Source organism: Chelonia mydas, chromosome 2, assembly GCF_015237465.2.
Source record: "Chelonia mydas isolate rCheMyd1 chromosome 2, rCheMyd1.pri.v2, whole genome shotgun sequence".
NCBI classification, from domain to species: domain Eukaryota; kingdom Metazoa; phylum Chordata; order Testudines; family Cheloniidae; genus Chelonia; species Chelonia mydas.
In genome coordinates this window covers 77,925,103-77,944,953 of record NC_057850.1, presented here as the reverse complement: position 1 = coordinate 77,944,953, position 19,851 = coordinate 77,925,103, and the positions used below count along the sequence as shown (strand labels likewise).

Genomic DNA, 19,851 nt, shown 5'->3' with positions numbered 1-19,851 from the left:
GACAGAGCCAGAAGAGTACCCCGAAGTTACCTACTACAGGACTGGCCCAACAAAGAAAATAACAGAACGCCACTAACCGTCACCTTCAGTCCCCAACTAAAACCTCTCCAGAGCATCATCAAGGATCTACAACCTATCCTGAAGGACGACCCATCACTCTCACAGATCTTGGGAGACAGGCCAGTCCTTGCTTACAGACAGCCCCCCAACCTGAAGCAAATACTCACCGGCAACCACACAACATAAACACTAACCCAGGAACCTATCCTTGCAACAAAGCCTGTTGCCAACTCTGTCCACATATCTATTCGGGGACACCATCATAGGGACTAATCACATCAGCCACACTATCAGAGGCTCGTTCACCTGCACATCTACCAATGTGATATATGCCATCATGTGCCAGCAATGCCCCTCTGCCATGTACATTGGCCAAACCGGACAGTCTCTATGTAAAAGAATAAATGGACACAAATCAGATGTCAAGATTTATAACATTCAAAAACCAGTCGGAGAACACGTCAATCTCTCTGGTCACTCGATTAAACACCTAAAAGTCGCAATTCTTCAATAAAAAAACTTCAAAAACAGACTCCAATGAGAGACTGCTGAATTGGAATTAATTTGCAAACTGGACACCATTTAAATTAGGCTTGAATTCAGACTGGGAGTGAATGTGTCATTACATAAAGTAAAACTATTTCCCCATGTTTATTTCCCCCCCTACTGTTCCTCACACGTTCTTGTCAACTGCTGGAAGTGGCCCACCTTGATTATCACTACAAAAGGTTTATTTTCTCTCCTGCTAGTAATAGCTCACCTTACCTGATCACTCTCGTTACAGTGTGTATGGTAACACCCATTGTATATACACAGAGAACATGAAACAATCTCCCCACTGTATTTTCCACTGCATGCATCCGATCAACTGAGCTGTAGCTCACGAAAGCTTAAGCTCAAATAAATTTGTTAGTCTCTAAGGTGCCACAAGTCCTCCTTTAAAATAAAGAGTACTTGGTCACAAATCTGGAACCGACAGCTAGCCATGATGGGCTGATAACTGGTGAGAAGAATTCCTATAACACAGGAGCTCTGCAGGAGCTGCTGCAGCATTTAGGAACTCCAACGAAGCATACATTTAACTGCTAATGTCTTCTAGGATCTTGGCAGCTTAGAAACTCCACAGGTGACTGGAAGCCCAGACAAATGATAAACAGACAAAACTTCATACCTTTTGGAAGCCTTGCTCATGTTACAGGGAAAACTTAAAAGATTCTTCAGCAGGATCTCTAAGCCTTTAATATGTCAAGGGAGCAATTTGCTATTCCTAATAAACCAGAAATATCTTTCCAATATGTACCACTAATTGAAAAATAGCAGAAGGAACTAACGCTTTACAAGGCCTTCACCTTGCAAACTAGATTTGAAGTTTCTAGGCCTCCTCATTTTTGAGAGGACATTTAAGAAACTAAAATAATAATTTGCCAGATGGGCAAAACATCTAATATTTCTAATTCAAAGCAGTTCAACTATTTAAACCTTTGCACTTGACAAGTAAGATGTGGCATCTGTTGAAAGCAAACTCTGTTCACAATCAGCCATGCCTTTATTTCGTCAAGGTATAATTCCTATAGGTAACTATCCTTTAAAACCATCTGAAATTGAAGTCAGTATAAAATGAAATGCATAAGTTTAAGATGTTGCGTGTTCTTTTTTACTTATGAATTCCAAATGGTTGGGTCTTGGTTATATTTGAGACTGTCTTGCCTTGTGTGTTCCACCATGGCAATAGCAATCAGCAGAGGTGTTCAAACTAACAGCCCTCTGTTTAAATGGGAAGGGGCTGGTAGCAGGGCATTCAGAATGAAGGGTCCTCAACAACTGAAATCACTTCTTCCCTAGTGCCTGAACTGTGTGACAATCAGCACCCTATGTTAGGCTCATTTATCTTTCCAAAAAGAAAAGGAGTACTTGTGGCACCTTAGAGACTAACCAATTTATCTGAGCATAAGCTTTCGTGAGCTACAGCTCACTTTATCGGATGCATACTGTGGAAAGCATAGAAGATCTTTTTATACACACAAAGCATGAAAAAATGGGTGTTTACCACTACAAAAGGTATTCTCTCCCCCCACCCCACTCTCCTAGTGGTAGTAGCTTATCTAAAGTGATCTCTCTCCTTACAATGTGTATGATAATCAAGGTGGGCCATTTCCAGCACAAATCCACGTTTTCTCTCCCCCCCCCCCCCCCCCACACACAAACCCACTCTCCTGTTGGTAATAGCTTATCTAAAGTGATCACTCTCCTTACAATGTGCCACAAGTACTCCTTTTCTTTTTGCGAATACAGACTAACACGGCTGTTACTCTGAAATTTATCTTTCCAGTCTTTTACTGATTGGGTAGGAGACTGCTGTTTAGGATTTTGGGATATACGGAAAAGGAGAAGTTTGCTTCACTGGAGTTAGTGGTGTTTGTGATCGCTTACGTATTTGTTTGTAACTACTGTACAGTGGCCAGAAGTCTGGAAGGATATTTTATATATTTAAATAAATAAAAATGTCTTTAAAATCTTACCATCAGGTTCAGCAAACAGTCCTGCAATGAGCCCTCAACAACTGGAAAGGCAAACATGACATCCAGAGCTATACTTTGGCTGTTTAACTGGGTAGGCAACATGTGTCTAACGTTTAGTATATGGAGACTAGCGAGTCAGAGATACTTGGCTCTCATCTCAGCTTGGGCAGGGGAATGGGGTCTACCAAAGTGGTCTGCAGAGGGACATGAAAAACAGGATTCCTGAGAAGGCTGTGTTATTTATTTTGTCCTTTTTTGTTAAATCATAGAATCATAGAATATCAGGCTTGGAAGGGACCTCAGGAGGTCATCTAGTCCAACCCCCTGCTCAAAGCAGGACCGATCCCCAATTAAATCAAAGTACTTGAGTTCGATAGTTTGTCACCATAATGCAGGAAGGTCAATTCTGTTCAATCTACATAAGGAAGTCATTTCTAAGTAACTAGAGACTTCGGTTTGTTGAAAAATTCTGCTTACAGCAGTCTCCAGATAGCAAAAATGCCTTGTTAAAATTGGCAAAATATCTTATTCGATATACTGTACCAATAAACTTGTAGGATTTTATACCAAAAAAAAAAAAAAAAAAGGGGGGGGGGGGGGGGAGAGAAAGGGTTTTTGTTCCACATTCGCTCAGCCACTTTACATTCCCATATTCTTCATAAAGGTTGGCTAATATTCCTTGCTGTTTTCTCAGAGTGGTACAACAGCTTCAATATGAGAGTCACCTGTGGAACTTATTAACATTCATTTTCCAAAACCCAAGAAGACTAAAATTTTCAGTTGTAACAGGACTGACCTTGTAAAATAATCTTGTGAAGGCACTAGATTTTCATGCAAGGCATTCCTTCAGCAGGTGTCTTATAGATTAGTGCAAGTCAATGATTAATACAGTGGATACTGATAAATCACATTACTGGACTTGTTGCCATACTAAAAAGTTTTTTCATTCCTATCCTACTAATACCATCACTCAAATGATAACTTCTGTATGACTCCATACTAGTAAATGCGTACACACAAAAAATGTTAAAAAAAATTAATGTTGCAGATTCAGCACTCAAAAGTTAGCAAGTGCCATAATTAAAGGTTACCTATATGCAGCCTTAATTTAGCCCCTGAGCATATGCATCCCCTTTTAATTACATGATCACATGCATTTTTCCACAAGACCACTTCCTCATTCAGTGCACAGGATGGACAGTACTCACTGAACAAGCAGCTATACCATAATACAAGGGTGGCCAACGTGTGGCTCCAGAGCCACATGCGGCTCTTCGGAAGTTAATATGCGGCTCCTTGTATAAGCACCGACTCCGGGGCTGGAGCTACAGGTGCCAACTTTCCAATGTGCCAGGGGGTGCTCACTGCTCAACCCCTGGCTCAGCCACAGGCCCTGCCCCCACCCACCCCTTCCTGCTCCCTCCCCTGAGCCTGCCCTCCCCTCGCTCCTCCCCCTCCCCCCAGCCTCCTGCACACCACAAAACAGCTGATTGGGAGGTGCAGGGAGGGAGGGGGAGGCGCTGATCATCGGGGCTGCTGGTGGGTGGGAGGCGCTGGGAGCAGGGGGAGCTAATGGGGGGCTGCTGACATATTACTGTGGCTCTTTGGCAATGTACATTGGTAAATTCTGGCTCCTTCTCAGGTTCAGGTTGGCCACCCCTGCCATAATATTTTATCATCGTTGTTCAGTTTGTGGCTCATGCCTTATTTCCACCACATTATTCAAACCCTGCCCTGAAGACTGAATTATTAATTTCTTCATGGGTTTTTCTATGGAACACATCACTTATATAGTATCTGACTATTTCACAAACATTAAGGAGTTTATTTTCATAACATCCCTGAGGTGAGATGGTATTATTATCTCAATTTTGCAGATACTAGGGAACAGAGGCATGGAGTGATTAAAGTCAAAAATATCCACTAATTTTGGGTGCTCTATTTCATAGATTCCACAGCCAGAAGGGACCATTGTGGTAATCTAGTCTGACCTCCCACATAACACAAGCCACAGAACTCCCCTGATTTAATGCTTGTTTGAACTAGTGCTTATCTTTTGGAAAATCTTGATCTTAAAGTTGCCAGTAATAAAGAATCCACCACAACCCTTGGTAAGTTGTTCCAATAGTTTTTTATCCTCACTCTTAAAAATGTGTGCCTTATTTCCAGTCTGAATTTGTGTACCTTCAACTTCCAGACACTGGATCTTGTTATAACTTTGTCTGCTAGACTGAAGAACCCGTTATCAAAATTTTTTCCCCATGTAGGTATCAAATGTGATCAAGTCACTCCATAACCTTCTCTCTGTTAATAGATTGAGTGCCTTAAGTTTATAAGGCATGTTTTCTAATCCTTTATTCATTCTTATGGCTCTTCTCTGAACCCGCTCCAATTTATCAATATCCTTCTTGAACTGTGGACATCAGAAATGAACACAGTATTCCAGTAGCAGTTGCGCTGATGTGAAATACAGAGGTAATATAACCTCCGTAATCCTAGTTCAGAAAATTAATTAGCTCTTTTGATCACAGCATTGCACAGGGAGTCCCTGTTCAGCTGACAGAGCCTCCATCCTGTAAGTATGGCTTACCTTCTTTTTTCCTAGATGTATAACTTTACATTTGGCCATATTAAAAAGCATATATGGTTTACTTGTTCCCAGCTTAACACACAATCCAGATTGCTTTGGATCAGTGGCATGTCCTCTTCATTTTTTTACCATTCCCCCAAATCTGTGTGTCATCTACAAACTTCATCAGTGATGATTTTGTGTTTTCTTCAAGGTCACTGATAAAATGTTAAACAGCGTAGGCCCCAAATCGCTCCCTGAAGGACTCCTCTAGAAATACACCTGCTTGATGACTCCCTGTTTACAATTACATTTTGAGAACTGTCAGACAGACAGTTTAAAATCCTTTTAATGTGTGACCTGTTGATCATTTCTAGTTTTTTAATCAAAACATTATGTGGTATGAAGTCAAAATCTAAGTATATTACATCAATACATTTATCCTTATGAATCAAACTTGTAATCTCATCAAAAAAAGATACCAAGTTAATTGGAGAGGATCTATTTTCCATAAAACCATGTTGATTTGCATTAATTATATTTCCCTCTTTTAATTCTTTATTAATCGAATCCCATATTAGCTGTTTCATTATGCTACCTGGGATCAATGTCAGAGTGACAGGCCTATAATTAACCAAAGTCATCCCATTTACCCTTTTTCAATATTGTCGTAACATTCGCTTTCTTCATCTTCTGTAACTTCCCCAATTTTCCAAGAGCTAACAAAAATCAACATTAACTGTCTAGAGAGTTCCATGGCCAGCTGTGTGATACTAGCAGTGTTACCAGCTCCATCAGTATAATTGTCTCAGCAACAGTTCCTGCTCCACAGTGAAGCAAAGTAATGATTTCTTTAGATGCTGCTCCATCCTCTCTTTGAAAATCCATTAAAGTACTAACAAAAAAAAATGAGGAGTACTCATGGCACCTTAGAGACTAACAAATTTATCTGGGCATAAGCTTTCGGGGGCTAAAACGCACTTCATCGGATGCTTGCAGTGGAAAATACAGTAGGAACATATACATACAACAGAGAACATGAAAAAATGGGTGTTGCCATGCCAACTATAACGCATCTAATCAATTAAGGTGGGCTATTATCAGCTGGAGAAAAAAAAAAACTTTTGTAGTGATAATCAGGATAGCCCATTTCAAAGAGTTGACAGGTATGAGTAACAGTAAGGGGAAAAGTAGCATGGGGAAATAGGTTTTAGTTTGTGTAATGACTCATCCACTCCCAGTCTTTATTCAAGCCTAATTTAATGATGTCCAGTTTGCAGATTAATTCCAGTTCTGCTGTTTCTTGTTGGAGTCTGTTTCTGAAGTTTTTTTGTTGGAGAATTGTGACATTTAGGTCTGTAATTGAGTGTCCAGGGAGGCTGAAGTGTTCTCCAACTGGTTTTTGAATGTTATAATTCTTGACGTCTGATTTGTGTCCATTTATTCTTTTACGTAAAGACTGTCCGGTTTAGCCAATCTACATGGCAGGGGGCATTGATGGCACATATCACATTGGTAGATGTGCAGGTGAACGAGGCTCTGATAGTGTGGCTGATGTGACTAGGTCCTATGATGGTGTGCCTTGAATAGATATGTGGACACAGCTGGCAACGGGCTTTGTTGCAAGGATAGGTTCCTGGGTTAGTGTTTTTGTTGTGTGGTTGCTGGTGAGTATTTGCTTCAGGTTGGGGGGCTGTCTGTAAGTGAGGACTGGCCTGTCTCCCAAGATCTGTGAGAGTGAGGGATCGTCCCCAGGATAGGTTGTAGATCTTTGATGATGCGCTCGTGAGGTTTTAGTTGGGGGCTGAAGGTGATGGCTAGTGGCGTTCTGTTATTTTCTTTGTTGGGCCTGTCCTGTAGTAGGTGACTTCTGGATACTCTTCTGGCTCTGTCAATCTGTTTCTTCACTTCAACAGGTGGGTATTGTAGTTGTAAGAACGCTTGATAGAGATCTTGTACGTGTTTGTCTCTGTCTGAGGGGTTGGAGCAAAGGCAGTTGTATCTTAGAGCTTGGCTGTAGACAATGGATCGTGTGGTGTGGTCTGGATGAAACCTGGAGGCATGCAGGTAAGTATAGCGGTCAGTAGGTTTCCAGTATAGGGTGGTGTTTATGTGACCATCGCTTATTAGCACTGTAGTGTCCAGGAAGTGGATCTCTTGTGTGGACTGGTCCAGGCTGAGGTTAATGGTGAGATGGAAATTGTTGAAATCATGGTGGAATTCCTTAAGGGCTTTTTTCAATGGGTCCAGATGATGAAGATGTTATCAATGTAGCGCAAGTAGAGTAGGGGCGTCTCATCCCCTAACGAGACGCCCCACTCTACTCTAAAGTTGATCAGTTACTTACAAAATACACTGATTTTTGCAGATATTTAGTTTAATTCTTTCCCTGTACTTACTTCTACCTACATCATTTACTTTCCTTATTAAGAGTCAAGTCTTCATAATTAAGGTAAACCTCAGCTGCAGTATGTCCAATACTTTTCCAAAATGATTCACAAATGTTATAAAAAAAAATGCTCCCAGACCCACTGCCTAACAAACACACAAAATTTAACAACTTACAGCCAAAGGTATATTTGGTCCGATTTGCAATCACAGCCATGTTTCTACTGTACTTTTTCTTAACTACCAGATTTCTTAGAGCTGTGTAACTACGACTGTGGTTAATCTCAGAATCATCAGTTTTCTTGCTTTTCCTAACAGTAACCAAACTCGTGGTTGGACTGTCTTCTGTACTAACACTGACTGGATCTTCCTGTTGATTTGAACCTCTAGCTGACCTAATAAAAATAAAAAGGATTCCTTCACGGACAACAGACAGATGTGCAACAAAACATGGAACAAAAGACAATATTGGAAAGAAAAACTCAATCTCAATTCACACTACAGTATTATGTATTATTGGGAACCAAAGAGAGACTCTTCCAAAATAAAAAACATTTTCTCTCATAGCAGATGAAGTAAAGGGAGCCTCACACGTATTCTTTAGTTGACTTGTTTGACATACAATCCAGATAGATAGAAAACAAACAAGTTTTAATTACTGCATTTACATTTTAGATTCCATAGTTTGGCTTTTAGAAGACAGCGTATTCAAATCAAATGCAGTAAGACTTTACAACCAGCAAGCGGTGTTCTGCCCTGTCTGTTAAGAGCATTTGTGTGAATACATAGCACAGAAACAACTTAATAGTTTTGTCCATTGTGGTAGTATGATATTTTTATACTGCAGTGTATTTGGCACTAACACAAGGACCACACTGCCAACAGGATAGAGCATCTCTGCTGTTTATTCTGTATAAATATCTTCGATACAGAATCCATTCTGAATTGTTACTTTATGCATAAAGACATCATCAGAAAATACTATGTAGAAACAGATTTGTGTCTGGGACTGAAATTCTATTCCTAATATAAAAGAAACAGGTATTCCAAATTAAAAACATATGTGTGATAGAGAACAGAGATACATATGTATACATAATATTAGATAGTCTCCTATAAATGTTTACTGGGACTATCTAATCTTAATTATTCAATTAATCCATGAGATTGAAGAGTGATTTGTGTATCAATACTTAAAAAGAAAAATGTATTGTTTTACCATAGTAAATTTCTACAGGAGATACACACAGCAATGTAGTAACTCTCTTATATCACGATCTTCACTAAATGCAGAATGTTACATAAATAACACTACAAAAAAGACACAGGTTCCCTTCAGATCTGACAAAAGCAGATATTTCCAGTGGTTCACACTATGTCTGAATGTGGCCCAATGACTGAAAACAATTAAGTGACTAAAAGGCAGGAGAAAAGAGATCCACAAAGGTACTTAGGTGCCTCATCCCCATTTTTAGGACCACTGCGATCCAGAAAACTCCAGCTCTGCTGCTGTCTAACTTCATAAGTGCTTAAACTCACTTGGCACCTAAGCTTTTGCCTCTGGACATGAGAACTGGAGCCTCATTCCTGAGCACCTATCTCCTCCACAACTGCCCACTCTAGGCAACCAGATGCCTATCTCCCACCTAAGAGCCAGAATAATTCACAAACCAGAAAGACAGGCATTCAGCCATCTAAGCTTAAAAAAGGGGCCCTATTCATTAGGTAGCATCTGAGCACATCTAATGGATCAGCCCCCTCAGGCTAGCTCACACAATATAGCCTAGGGGAAAGGGGAAGAGGAAGAAAAGGAGGACCTCCCTTATAACCTTTAGCCAAGTGGACAGGGTATTCACCCAAGATGTGGGAGAACCCCCAGTTCAAGACCCCATCCTCATGAAGGGGTGAAGGAATTCGAACAGGGACTGGCCACCTCTCAAGTGAGTACTCTAACCACTAGGATACAGAATCATTCTAACTCTATCTCTGGCTCAATTAATATTTAACTATTCAATGTTTCATTGAAGTGGACCAACTTCAACAGGAGAAATTGAGGGACACCCATATCAGACTATTTCCACAGCCTAGCGGTTAGGGCACTCAACTGATAGATGATCGACCCAGTTCAAATGACTTCTCCTCCTCAGGCGCCTATCTCCAAGAAAGGAAAGGGGCTTAGCATACACCGCTCTGGTCAGCATCTCCCATGGGCTACCTTAGGCAGTTCCCCAGCTAGCGTGCTGGCTTTTGTGGATCATGTTCTTAGGTGCCTACTTCTCCCCATTCATTGTATAGGGAGTCTTTGTGCCTAACTCAACCTTTGTGGACCCCAGTGGTTCTAATGATTTTCTAGGCGCCTAAAAGTTAGGTGCTGTGGTGCTCAGCATTGCTACACCTAAGTCCCCTCATGGATCCCACCCAAAGATCCTTAGGGACAGAAAGATAAATATATTTAGAGAAGGAAACACTTTAACTTGGAATAAAGGCTTTTTTCCACCTTTAAAGGCTTACGTAAGAGGCCTCGTTTTCTAGGTGACTCCCACTTAATAGGAATTAAATTTCATTTACCTTGGTTTGGTTGCATGTTTATATTTGGTCTGGGGCCATAGTTGCTCATGGGCTGTCCTTGGCTCAGAGTCATCTGATTCTGCACTGGCATGCTTTGTGAAGATGGCACTGAGTGATTATAACCGCCCATGGACCCATGGCTACTTGAAGACATGTTCATGGAACTGTTTGTCATACTGAGTTGATTAGGCCCAGGTCCTTGCATAGGCATATGGTTAGGTCCTTTGGAAAGAAAAAACATGTTATGTTAAGTACCATTAAACAATCAACAGCAGTCACACTCAGTCACAACACTAATTATATTATGTACATTTATTAAATCAGGGGGTTGGCTTATGATTTGTTGACCGGATTAAATCATAAAACAGAGTTTGCAATTGTCATTAAGTTTAGTTCCACTATGACTTTACATTATCTCTTATAGAGTAGCTGAAACTTTTAAAATAAAAGTTGCAAACCATCATTCAGCCTTTCTTAAATCCATACTCTGTACAAAGCTTGCTTTTTAGCACTTAGCTCACATACACCTAGATTTCAACACCCCCCTTATTTATCAGTGCAACGGTAGGTTCAAGAGCCTGGCTCTACAGATTTTAATGCATTCATACTAGTCAACCTACATATTCTTTTGAAACTGGTATTTAATACTTGGGAAATGATAACAAGTACTGAACTTCAGGCAGTGCAAAGAAAAACACACACACACCCCACACATGATTATAAGCATATTTAACATGAGGTTCTAACATCAACCACAGCCAAAAGTTTACAAATATATTTACAGATTACAGAAAAAAACAGTTAACCTCTCACCATTGCTCCCAGTGAAGACCCAAAGGATGAACAACCTGGTCACACACCCATATGGCCAGTTATACCTCTTCACCCTTTACTCCTCCCTTCCTGGCAAGACAGGTTGGAGTTTGATTGATCTCTTGATTATACCCACTCTCAATGGATATTTTTAAAAAAGAGTATAAGCATGACTGCTTGATAGGATACCATCTGATCAGTTTATCTGTTCTTTTAGCTGGGAGATGTGAATTGAAGTCCCTTTTCCCTCAATATGAATATCAGCTGTTCACATACTAAATATTTATTTTTTTGTAACTGGAAATTGCTTCTATAAAAGGAATTTTTTTTTTGCCTCTCTATGGTGGCAGTGGAATACAACTGTATTTTGTATAGCTTTTTTCATATAGGCTTTATCCCAAAAACTTTACACAGTATTAAATAATATAGTTATAAAGTTAAAAGGAAAAAATAAAAGCAGAGAGAGAAAATCAGGCAAGGGAGAAAATTTTCTGATCAGATATGAGGGTCGAGAAGGTAGTGAAATCAGGAAGGCTTATGTAAATGACAGACATCCTAAGAGGGAAGTACTATATGACATGCGGTACCTCCAAGTATCCCCATAACCCTCATATTCATCATTCGTATATGGTTGTGATATTTCATACAAAGCATGCCATGTAAGACACCATATGAAAGGTCATGATCTGCTGAAACCCACTGTTCTGTCAAAATATGTATATTGTTAATGTGTGTGATATTATGAGATTTTTCTTAATGGTTGTTATTGAAATATGTTTTGAGTTTGGAAGTCGCCCATTGCTAGCTCTCCAGTGATAGCAAAGGAGGTGATCCACACACAGAAAGGCGTTAAACAACCATTGATCAGCAGAGGAGTTGTAAACAAGAGATTTACAATTCTGTAACAGAGGTGCATAAGCACTACACAATGGGAATTGCTCAACTCTATGACTCAGTTGCACAAGACCACACCAGGTGGACTGCTCAACTCTGTGACTCAGCAAGGCCCACCAGGACGTTTGGGCCAGTATTTTTCAGGCACATGGACTGAGAGTATAAGATAAGGGGCAGTGGCATTATGCGATTACCTCTCTCCTCCCCCACCTACGCTGAAGGCAACAATGCTGGGAAGACAAAGACTTGAACTGAGGAGACTGGTCCCAGGCTGAGAAGGAAAGTCAGCCTGTGTATTAAGAACTATAACCTACCTGCAACATCCAGTGGGGTGAGAAAAGCTGTTTGATTCACCTCTGGTTTAGCCTAAAAGAGGATTTAGACTGCATGTTTACTTTTTATTTTCTTAAGGTAACTATCTCTTACTTTTATGCCTACCATTTATAATCACTTAAAATCTATCTTTCTGTAGTTAATAAACTTATTTTAATGTTTTATCCTTACTAGGGAGCTTGTCTAAAGTGCTTGGGGAATCTGTTCAGGTTACAAAGGCTGGTGGCATGTCCATTTTCCTTTGATGAAGTGGCAAATTAATTAATAAGTTTACACTGTTCAAAAGGAGGTCTTGAGCAGTGCAAGACAGTATATTTCTGGAGTGCAAGGCTGGGGGCTTAAGAGACTAGTTGGTGTTTCCATGCATATAGCTCATGAGTGGTTTGGAGAGCACTCAGATTGGCTTGGCGTGCCTCTGCATGCTGGTGGCTGAGTGATAACGGCAGCTGGAGGGGTTTGCTGCTTGTCACTAGCAAAGCATTGTGAGAGACAGCCCAGGCTGGAGAGTTTAGGGGGCACAGCAGTCCTACAGTTGCAAGGAACTTGTCACAGGAAGGAAGTCTATCATACTACCAGTAGCAAGATTATGTGATGGGGCAGAGAGGCCAACACTACACAAGCTGAGTGGGGAGTGTAGAACTGATAGGTCTGTAAATAGGCTACATCATGGCTAAGTAGGCGTAAGGCTTTCATTGTGAAATAGGCTGCATAAATGATATAAAACAGAAGGCAATTCTGAAATGGATCCTAAAAGAAACATGGAACCAGTGGAGCAGTATGAGGACAAAGCAATTTGGTTGTATTTTTCTGTAGGTTTGAAAAGAATCATATCAGCATTCTATGTGTCTGGAGAGCCAGGTCTTGCCCAAGGAAAAACAGCTGCAATATTCAAAGTCAGAAGAAATTAAGGCATAAATAAGGATTTTAGATGAGGCAGTGGTGTACACCAGAGGTTCTCAAACTGTGGTCCGTGGACCACCAGTAGTCTGCGAGCTCCATTCAGGTGGTCTGCGGATAGTGGTGGTGGCCTTGGGAGGAATGGGGGATAGGTGTGAGGGGGCAGTGGGGTAAGAAGAGGGGGAAATTTAGGACATGTAGGGCTGCGGCAACTTATAAATCCATGGTACACCCACACCTTGAATACTGCATGCAGTTCTGGTCACCCCATCTCGAAAAAGATATAATTAGAATGGGAAAAAGCACAGAAAAGGACAACAAACATGATGAAAGGTATGGAACAGCTTGAATATCAGGATATATTTAAAAGACTGGGATCGTTCAGCTTAGAAAAGAGACAACTAAGGGAGGAAATGAGTGAGGTCTATAAAATCACGAATGGCATGGAGAAAATGGAGGAGGAAGTGTTATTTACCCCCCTTCAAATAACACAAGGATGAGGGTCATCCAATGAAATTAATAGACAGCAGATTTAAAACAAATATAAGGAAGTACTTTTTCACCCAACACACGTGGAACTCAATGCCAGAGGATGTTCTGAAGGCCAAAAGTATATGTGGGCTCCAAAAAGAATTAGGTAAGTTCATGGAGGATAGGTCCATCTAAGGTGCGCACCTGGGCGGCTGCACACAAGAGAATGAATGGCCACTCACCCAATTAGTGAAGCCATGCAGGTGTGGCTCCACTAATTAGGTGCCTGGACCCTGGAGAAGATGAACATGTAAGGTGAGGTGGTGGCCGTGGCGGGAATAGGGGATAGGTGGGAGGGGGCAGTGGGGTGAGAAGAGGGAGTGGGGGGAATTTGGGATGTGCAGGGCTGCGGCGGTCAGAGAAAAAGCGACTTTCCCCAGTTCCAGGGCTGTGGCTGTTGGGGAAAGATGGCCTTCCTTCCCAGCCTCAGCTCTGTGGCTGCTGTGGCGGGGAAAGATACCCCCCTCCTTCCCAGCTCCAGCTCGGGGGCTGCTGCAGCAGGGGAGAGACCCCGCCCTCCTCCTTCCCAGCACCAGCTCGGACGCTGCCACGGCAGGGAGAGACCCCCCCTCCTTCCCAGCTCCAGCTCGGGGGCTGCTGCAGCAGGGGAGAGACCCCGCCCTCCTCCTTCCCAGCACCAGCTCGGACGCTGCCACGGTAGGGAGAGACCCCCCCTCCTTCCCAGCCCCAGCTTGGGGGCTGCCACAGTGGGGGGAGAGAGGACACATCCATTGCGTTAGAAAGATAAGACTAACGATATTAAAATATGAGTTGTGTGCTTTTATTTGTAGAACAAAAAAAGTTAACTATTAGTAAGGTTTTTTCTATATAGCGCTTTTATCCAAAGCGCTTTACAACAGTTAGCTAACGGTACAAACAACATTTGGAAAGATCATTAAGTGGTCCGCCGAGACCCTCAGCATTTTTCGAGTGGTCCGCGAAAAAGAAAGTTTGATAGCCACTGTTATACACAGAGTTACAGAGGCAGTAATTGGAGGATTTGCAAACAACAAGCTGTATTAGAAAAAAATGAAGGTCAAGAATCATACACAAACAAAAAAGCCAAACGGGAAGAAAACTCACCCTTGAGGTGAGCTTGTTGCCTGGTTGGCTGGTGGTTTTTGTGTGCTTGCTTGATTGCCATGTGCCTGCTTGATTGAAGTTTATAGTGTGTTCTGTTTGGGGGAGCTCTGTGCTGAGCCAAGCAGCCTGCTAGCCTAGGCAAGGCTGAAAGCTTCTAACAAAGCTCTAGCCTGCTCTCCTTTGATCCCCAATCCCTTAAGGATTCCTTGACAAGGGGGCCAGGGATAACTGAGGGAGAACAGGAGTTTAAAAAGCCAGCTCCTATACGACCAGAGGAGCTAGCAAACAGGGGAGTTTAGAGAGAGAGTTTAGAGAGGGAGCATGAGAGCCAGATACACTTAATGACCATTCTCTAAACTTAAGCCAATAAACATCCCCCTCAAAAAAACAAAAACCAACCAAACAAAAACCTCTGCAAGAGTAAAAATAATGCAGACAGATGTCCAGCAGCAAAGTAGAGGCTATTCTGTTTATTGCATTGAATGCAGCATGTATAATTACCTGCCTTGTGGGCAGGGGGCATATGTGTGCATGCAGTGCAAGTAACTCATGGTCCTCAGACACCAAATACAAGACCTTGAGATCACAGTGGCTGAATTGGAGGAGCTACGGGAGACAGAAAGGTATATAGACAAACTTTCTGGGACAAGGTAGTGTGGTCCCACCCCCACTCTGACAGCCTCTGTGCTGTTGAGAAGGATGAAATTCTCAACAAAGGAGAGCATCAAGCTGGAGCAGAGGGAAACAAACCTATAGTTGGGACCCTCCTTCCAGATGGAGTCATGATATCCTATTGCACAGAGGCTACCTCTCCAGAGGAGGGAATCCCTGTTTTTTGGAAGAGACAGGTAATAGTAATGGGGGATTTAATTATTAGAAATATTGATAGCTGGGTTTGTGATCACTGGAAGAACGACACGGTAAATTGCCTGAGAAGTGCGAAGGCTGAAGACCTCTTGAGACCTCTATACAGATTTGTGTGCAGTGCTGGGGAAGACCAGGTGGTTGTGATACATGTAGGTACCAAAGACATAGGGGAAAGTAGGAAAGAGGTCCTGGAGACCAAATTTAGACTGCTAGGTAAGACATTAAAGTCCAGGATTTCCATGGTAGCATTCTTTGAAATGCACCAGTTCCACGCACAGGGCCAATTAGACAGGCAGAACTGCAGGGTCTCAATGTATGGATGAGACATGGTGTTGGGGGGAGGGACATAGGAACTGGGGCATCTTTTCGGAACAAAGAATGATATTAAGGAAGGATGGGCTCCACTTAAAACAAAACGGAACCATAGTGCTAGCTGGTAAAATGAAAAAGTCATGGAGGAGTTTTAAACTAAAGGCTAGGGGAAAGCCGACAGCCACAGAGGACAACACAGTTCAGACAGACACATCCCATGGGGGAGGATTTATTAAAGTGGATACACTCTGTATCCTAGTAAAGAGGGGAGGATAGAAGGTGATAAAGTACATGTAGGAACTGAAGAAAAACAGTCAAACAAAGGAGAGTCCCATTCAATTACATCATAGGAAAGAAGAGAACTAAATATTGACAAATTTTATAAGTGCTTGTATACAAATGCTAGAAGTCTAATTACTAAGATGGGTGAACTTGAGAGTCTAATATTAAATGAGGATACTGATATAACAGGCATGACAGCAACATGGTGGAACAATGATAATCAACACAAGGGTACAAAACATAAAGGAATGACAGAATAGGTCGTGCTAGTGAAGGAGTGGCACAATATGTGAAAGAAAGCACAAATCAATATTGTAAAAAAATCTTAAATGAACCAAACAGTACCACAGAATCTCTTTGGATTGAAATTCCATGCTTGAATAATGAGAGTATAGAGTAGGAATATACTACTGATCACCTGACCAGGATGGTGTCACTGCTTGTGAAATACTTAGGGAGAGTGGAGAGGCTACAAAAATAAAAAACCCAATAATCATAGGGGATTTAACTATCCCCATATTAACTGGGTTCATGTCACCTAAGGACTGGATGCAGAAATAAAATTTCTAGACACCATTAATGACTGCTTTTTGGAGAAGCTAGCCCTGGGACCCACAAAGGGAGAGGCAAGTCTTGATTTAGTCCTAAACAGGGTGGATACAAATCAATGATTTTTTTTAAAAAAATTTCAAAAAAATCAGATTTTTTTTTTTAATTTAAATCGGATTTTTTTGATAAAATGCTTTTTAAGGAAAAAACCTATCTAAAGGTAGTGTGACAAAGTTCCTCATCTACCTGGGTGGGTCTTGCGCTTATTGGCGGATTTGCTCACCTTGGAGCTTCACAGCAGCCCTCAGCTTGGCCGTTTTTCTGAACCCACAGTCCAGGTCGACTCCTCCTGTGTCTGATCAGGAGTTGGGAGGATTTGGGGGGAACCTGGGCCCGCCCTCTACTTCAGGTTCCAGCCCAGGGCCCTGTGGAATGCAGCTGTCTAGAGTGCCTCCTGGAACAGCTGTGTCACAGCTACAACTCCCTGGGCTACTTCTCCATGGCCTCCTCCCAATACCTTCTTTATCCTCACCATAGGACCTTCCACCTGGTGTCTGATAATGCTTGTACACCTCAGTCCTCCAACAGTCCGTGTTCTCACTCTCAGCTCCTAGTGCCTCTTGCTCCCAGCTCCTCACACACACCACAAACTGAAGTGAGCTCCTTTTTAAAACCCAGGTGCCCTGATTAGCCTGCCTTAATTGATTCTAGCAGCTTCTTGATTGGCTGCAGGTGTTCTAATCAGCCTGTCTTAATTGTCTCCAGAAGGTACCTGATTGTTCTGGAACTTTCTCTGTTACCTTACCCAGGGAAAAGGGACCTACTTAACCTGGGGCTAATATATCTGCCTTCTATTACTCTCCTGTAGCCATCTGGCCCGACCCAGTCACAGTAGTTTTAATTAAGATATCTTTGGGCTATAATGTATCTCATCATGGAATAGGGATTATAAATTCTAATTCTATAGTATGAGACAATATAGTCATGTAATGTTTAAGAAAAGTTTTGTAAATGAATTCCAATAGTTCATGGATTAGAGACCCAATCTTATGGGGTTCCAGGGGCTTCTGTATAGATTATTTAGGTTAATCTTTCTATCTACCCAATGGGACTCAGTGCTCAGTCTAGAAGATACCATCAGAAATGTTCAATTTTGCAGTTCTCAAACTGTGGATTTGTGTCTCCAAAGATAACATGCTTGTTAACAGCAAAAATGTTTTAAAATAAATAAATAATATACAGAGGAGAGAAATAACAGACCTCAATCCTATTGTTCCTCTGCAAATTTGTGTACACAGAATCAAACCCTTACCTCTCTCTAAAAGTACAAAAAGTTTCAAAAAGTTCAATGACTAGCAGATTGTTGGGGGCGGAATAGATCTGGACAAGGAGAAGAAGTCTGGAGATAAATGTGAGAAGGGAGGGACAGACAGTAGAAACAAAAGTGAAACTGTTTGAGCAGCATATTCCAGAAGTCTTGAGGTCTTTCTGAGTGTAACCTTCATTGATTTGAGATCTACCATACCATTCTCTCACTGGAAGGGAAAATCTATAATGGCAGCAGGCCGTGAAAGAGACCCAGTTTGGGAATATTTTAATGAAGTTCCTCTACCTGTGGGTAAAACAGGCATGTGTGCAAAATGCAAACAGTGCAACAAAGAAATGCAAGGCCTGGTTACCCGAATGAAACAACAACATGAGAAGCTGCGTTCAAGGTGATGAAAGGAACATGTCTGAACATGCAGGATCTTCAGGTTGGTAAACTTTTTTATTTCATACTTCTTTCTTAAGGACTGCCTGTCTTCCTTCTGGACTATTCTTGAATTTTCATATTTGAGCAAAAAATATAGTTGTTACTCCATGGTACTATGACTTTAGATGCAGTTGTGATAAAAAATAAATAGCTGAAATAGGCAGATCTTTTTACAATTTCACCTTTAAAGTAGTACTGAGTGTCAGTGAATGCAAGGAGAATACTAAATGAGAGTGTGGTAATAATAATTAAATAACTGCATTGACTTATTTTGTTTAGGAGAATCCATCCTCAACATACGGGATTCTGAAGACTATCCACCTTCAAGATCACCATTATTTTCTACAGTTTCAGAGTTATCTGCCAATGATAGTGTTTCAGTCACATCATATATGTCACATAGCCACAGTATATCTATCACCTGTAGCAAAAAGAAAAAAAAAAACTCCATCATTCAGAAACAACCATAGATATGTTTGTGATAAGAACCTGCAGATTACAAAAAGAGGTAATTGATGAAAAAAATTGCTGTTTGTTTATGAAACAAACTCTCCTTTTCCATATGATTGAGAACCCACACTTCATTAACATGGTTCAGTCATTAAGACCAGGATACAATCCACCCAACAGAGCAGATGTCGCAGGCAAATTGCTGGATAAAGTGTATGAAAGAGAAATTGAGCAGTGTGCAAAAGGTCTAGAGGGTGAAATTGTTAACCTGAATCTTGATGTGTGAGCAATGTCCACAATGATCCTGGTGTATGTGCTTATGTGACAACAGAAGAGAGGAATGTCTTCCTTACAGAAACAATTGATACATCAGGAATGCACACACAGCAGAATACTTACAAGTAGTAGTAGTAAAAGCTATAACAAACTGTGAAAAAAAATTCAAATGTATAGTACGCAGCTTGGTCACAGACTATGCTGCAAACGTATCCAAGATAAGAAATTTAGAAGAGAGTCCCACGCTAATAACATACGGTTGCAGTACTCATTTGATGCACTTCCTAGGCAAAGACTTCAGTGTTCCAGAAATAAAGGCTAATGCTATTGAAATTGCAAAATACTTCCGTAACAACCACTTTGCAGCAGCTGCTCTGAAAAAAGTGGGAGGAACCAGGCTAACTCTCCCACAAGACATGCGATGGAACTCAGTAGTGGACTGTTTTGAGCACTATATCAAGAACTGGCCTAATCTGATGAGAGTTTGTGAACAAAATTGTGAAAAAACAGATGGCACTGTCACAGTCAAAGTTCTTAACATTGGGCTGAAGAGAAGTGTTGAACACATGCTGAGTATCCTGAAGCCTATTTCTGTAGCCTTGAACAAAATGCAGGGAAATAGCTGTTTTATTGCTGACGCTGTTGAAATTTGGAAGGAACTGAGTGAGATCTTAAAAAGAGAAATATGCAATGATAGAGTTAAATTA

The 19,851-nt window shown here is 41.3% G+C and overlaps 1 protein-coding gene across 5 annotated transcripts in view; it reads right to left on the bottom strand.

The window, feature by feature from the left end:
• Window positions 1-19,851, bottom strand: part of SS18 (SS18 subunit of BAF chromatin remodeling complex) — a 60,838-nt gene that overhangs the window by 15,079 nt on the left and 25,908 nt on the right. For all 5 annotated transcript variants that reach the window (XM_037892720.2, XM_037892721.2, XM_043539707.1 and 2 more), the window contains exon 5: window positions 10,105-10,326. In XM_037892720.2, coding sequence (XP_037748648.1) covers window positions 10,105-10,326 — 222 coding nt within the window. The remainder of the gene's footprint in view (window positions 1-10,104; window positions 10,327-19,851) is intronic.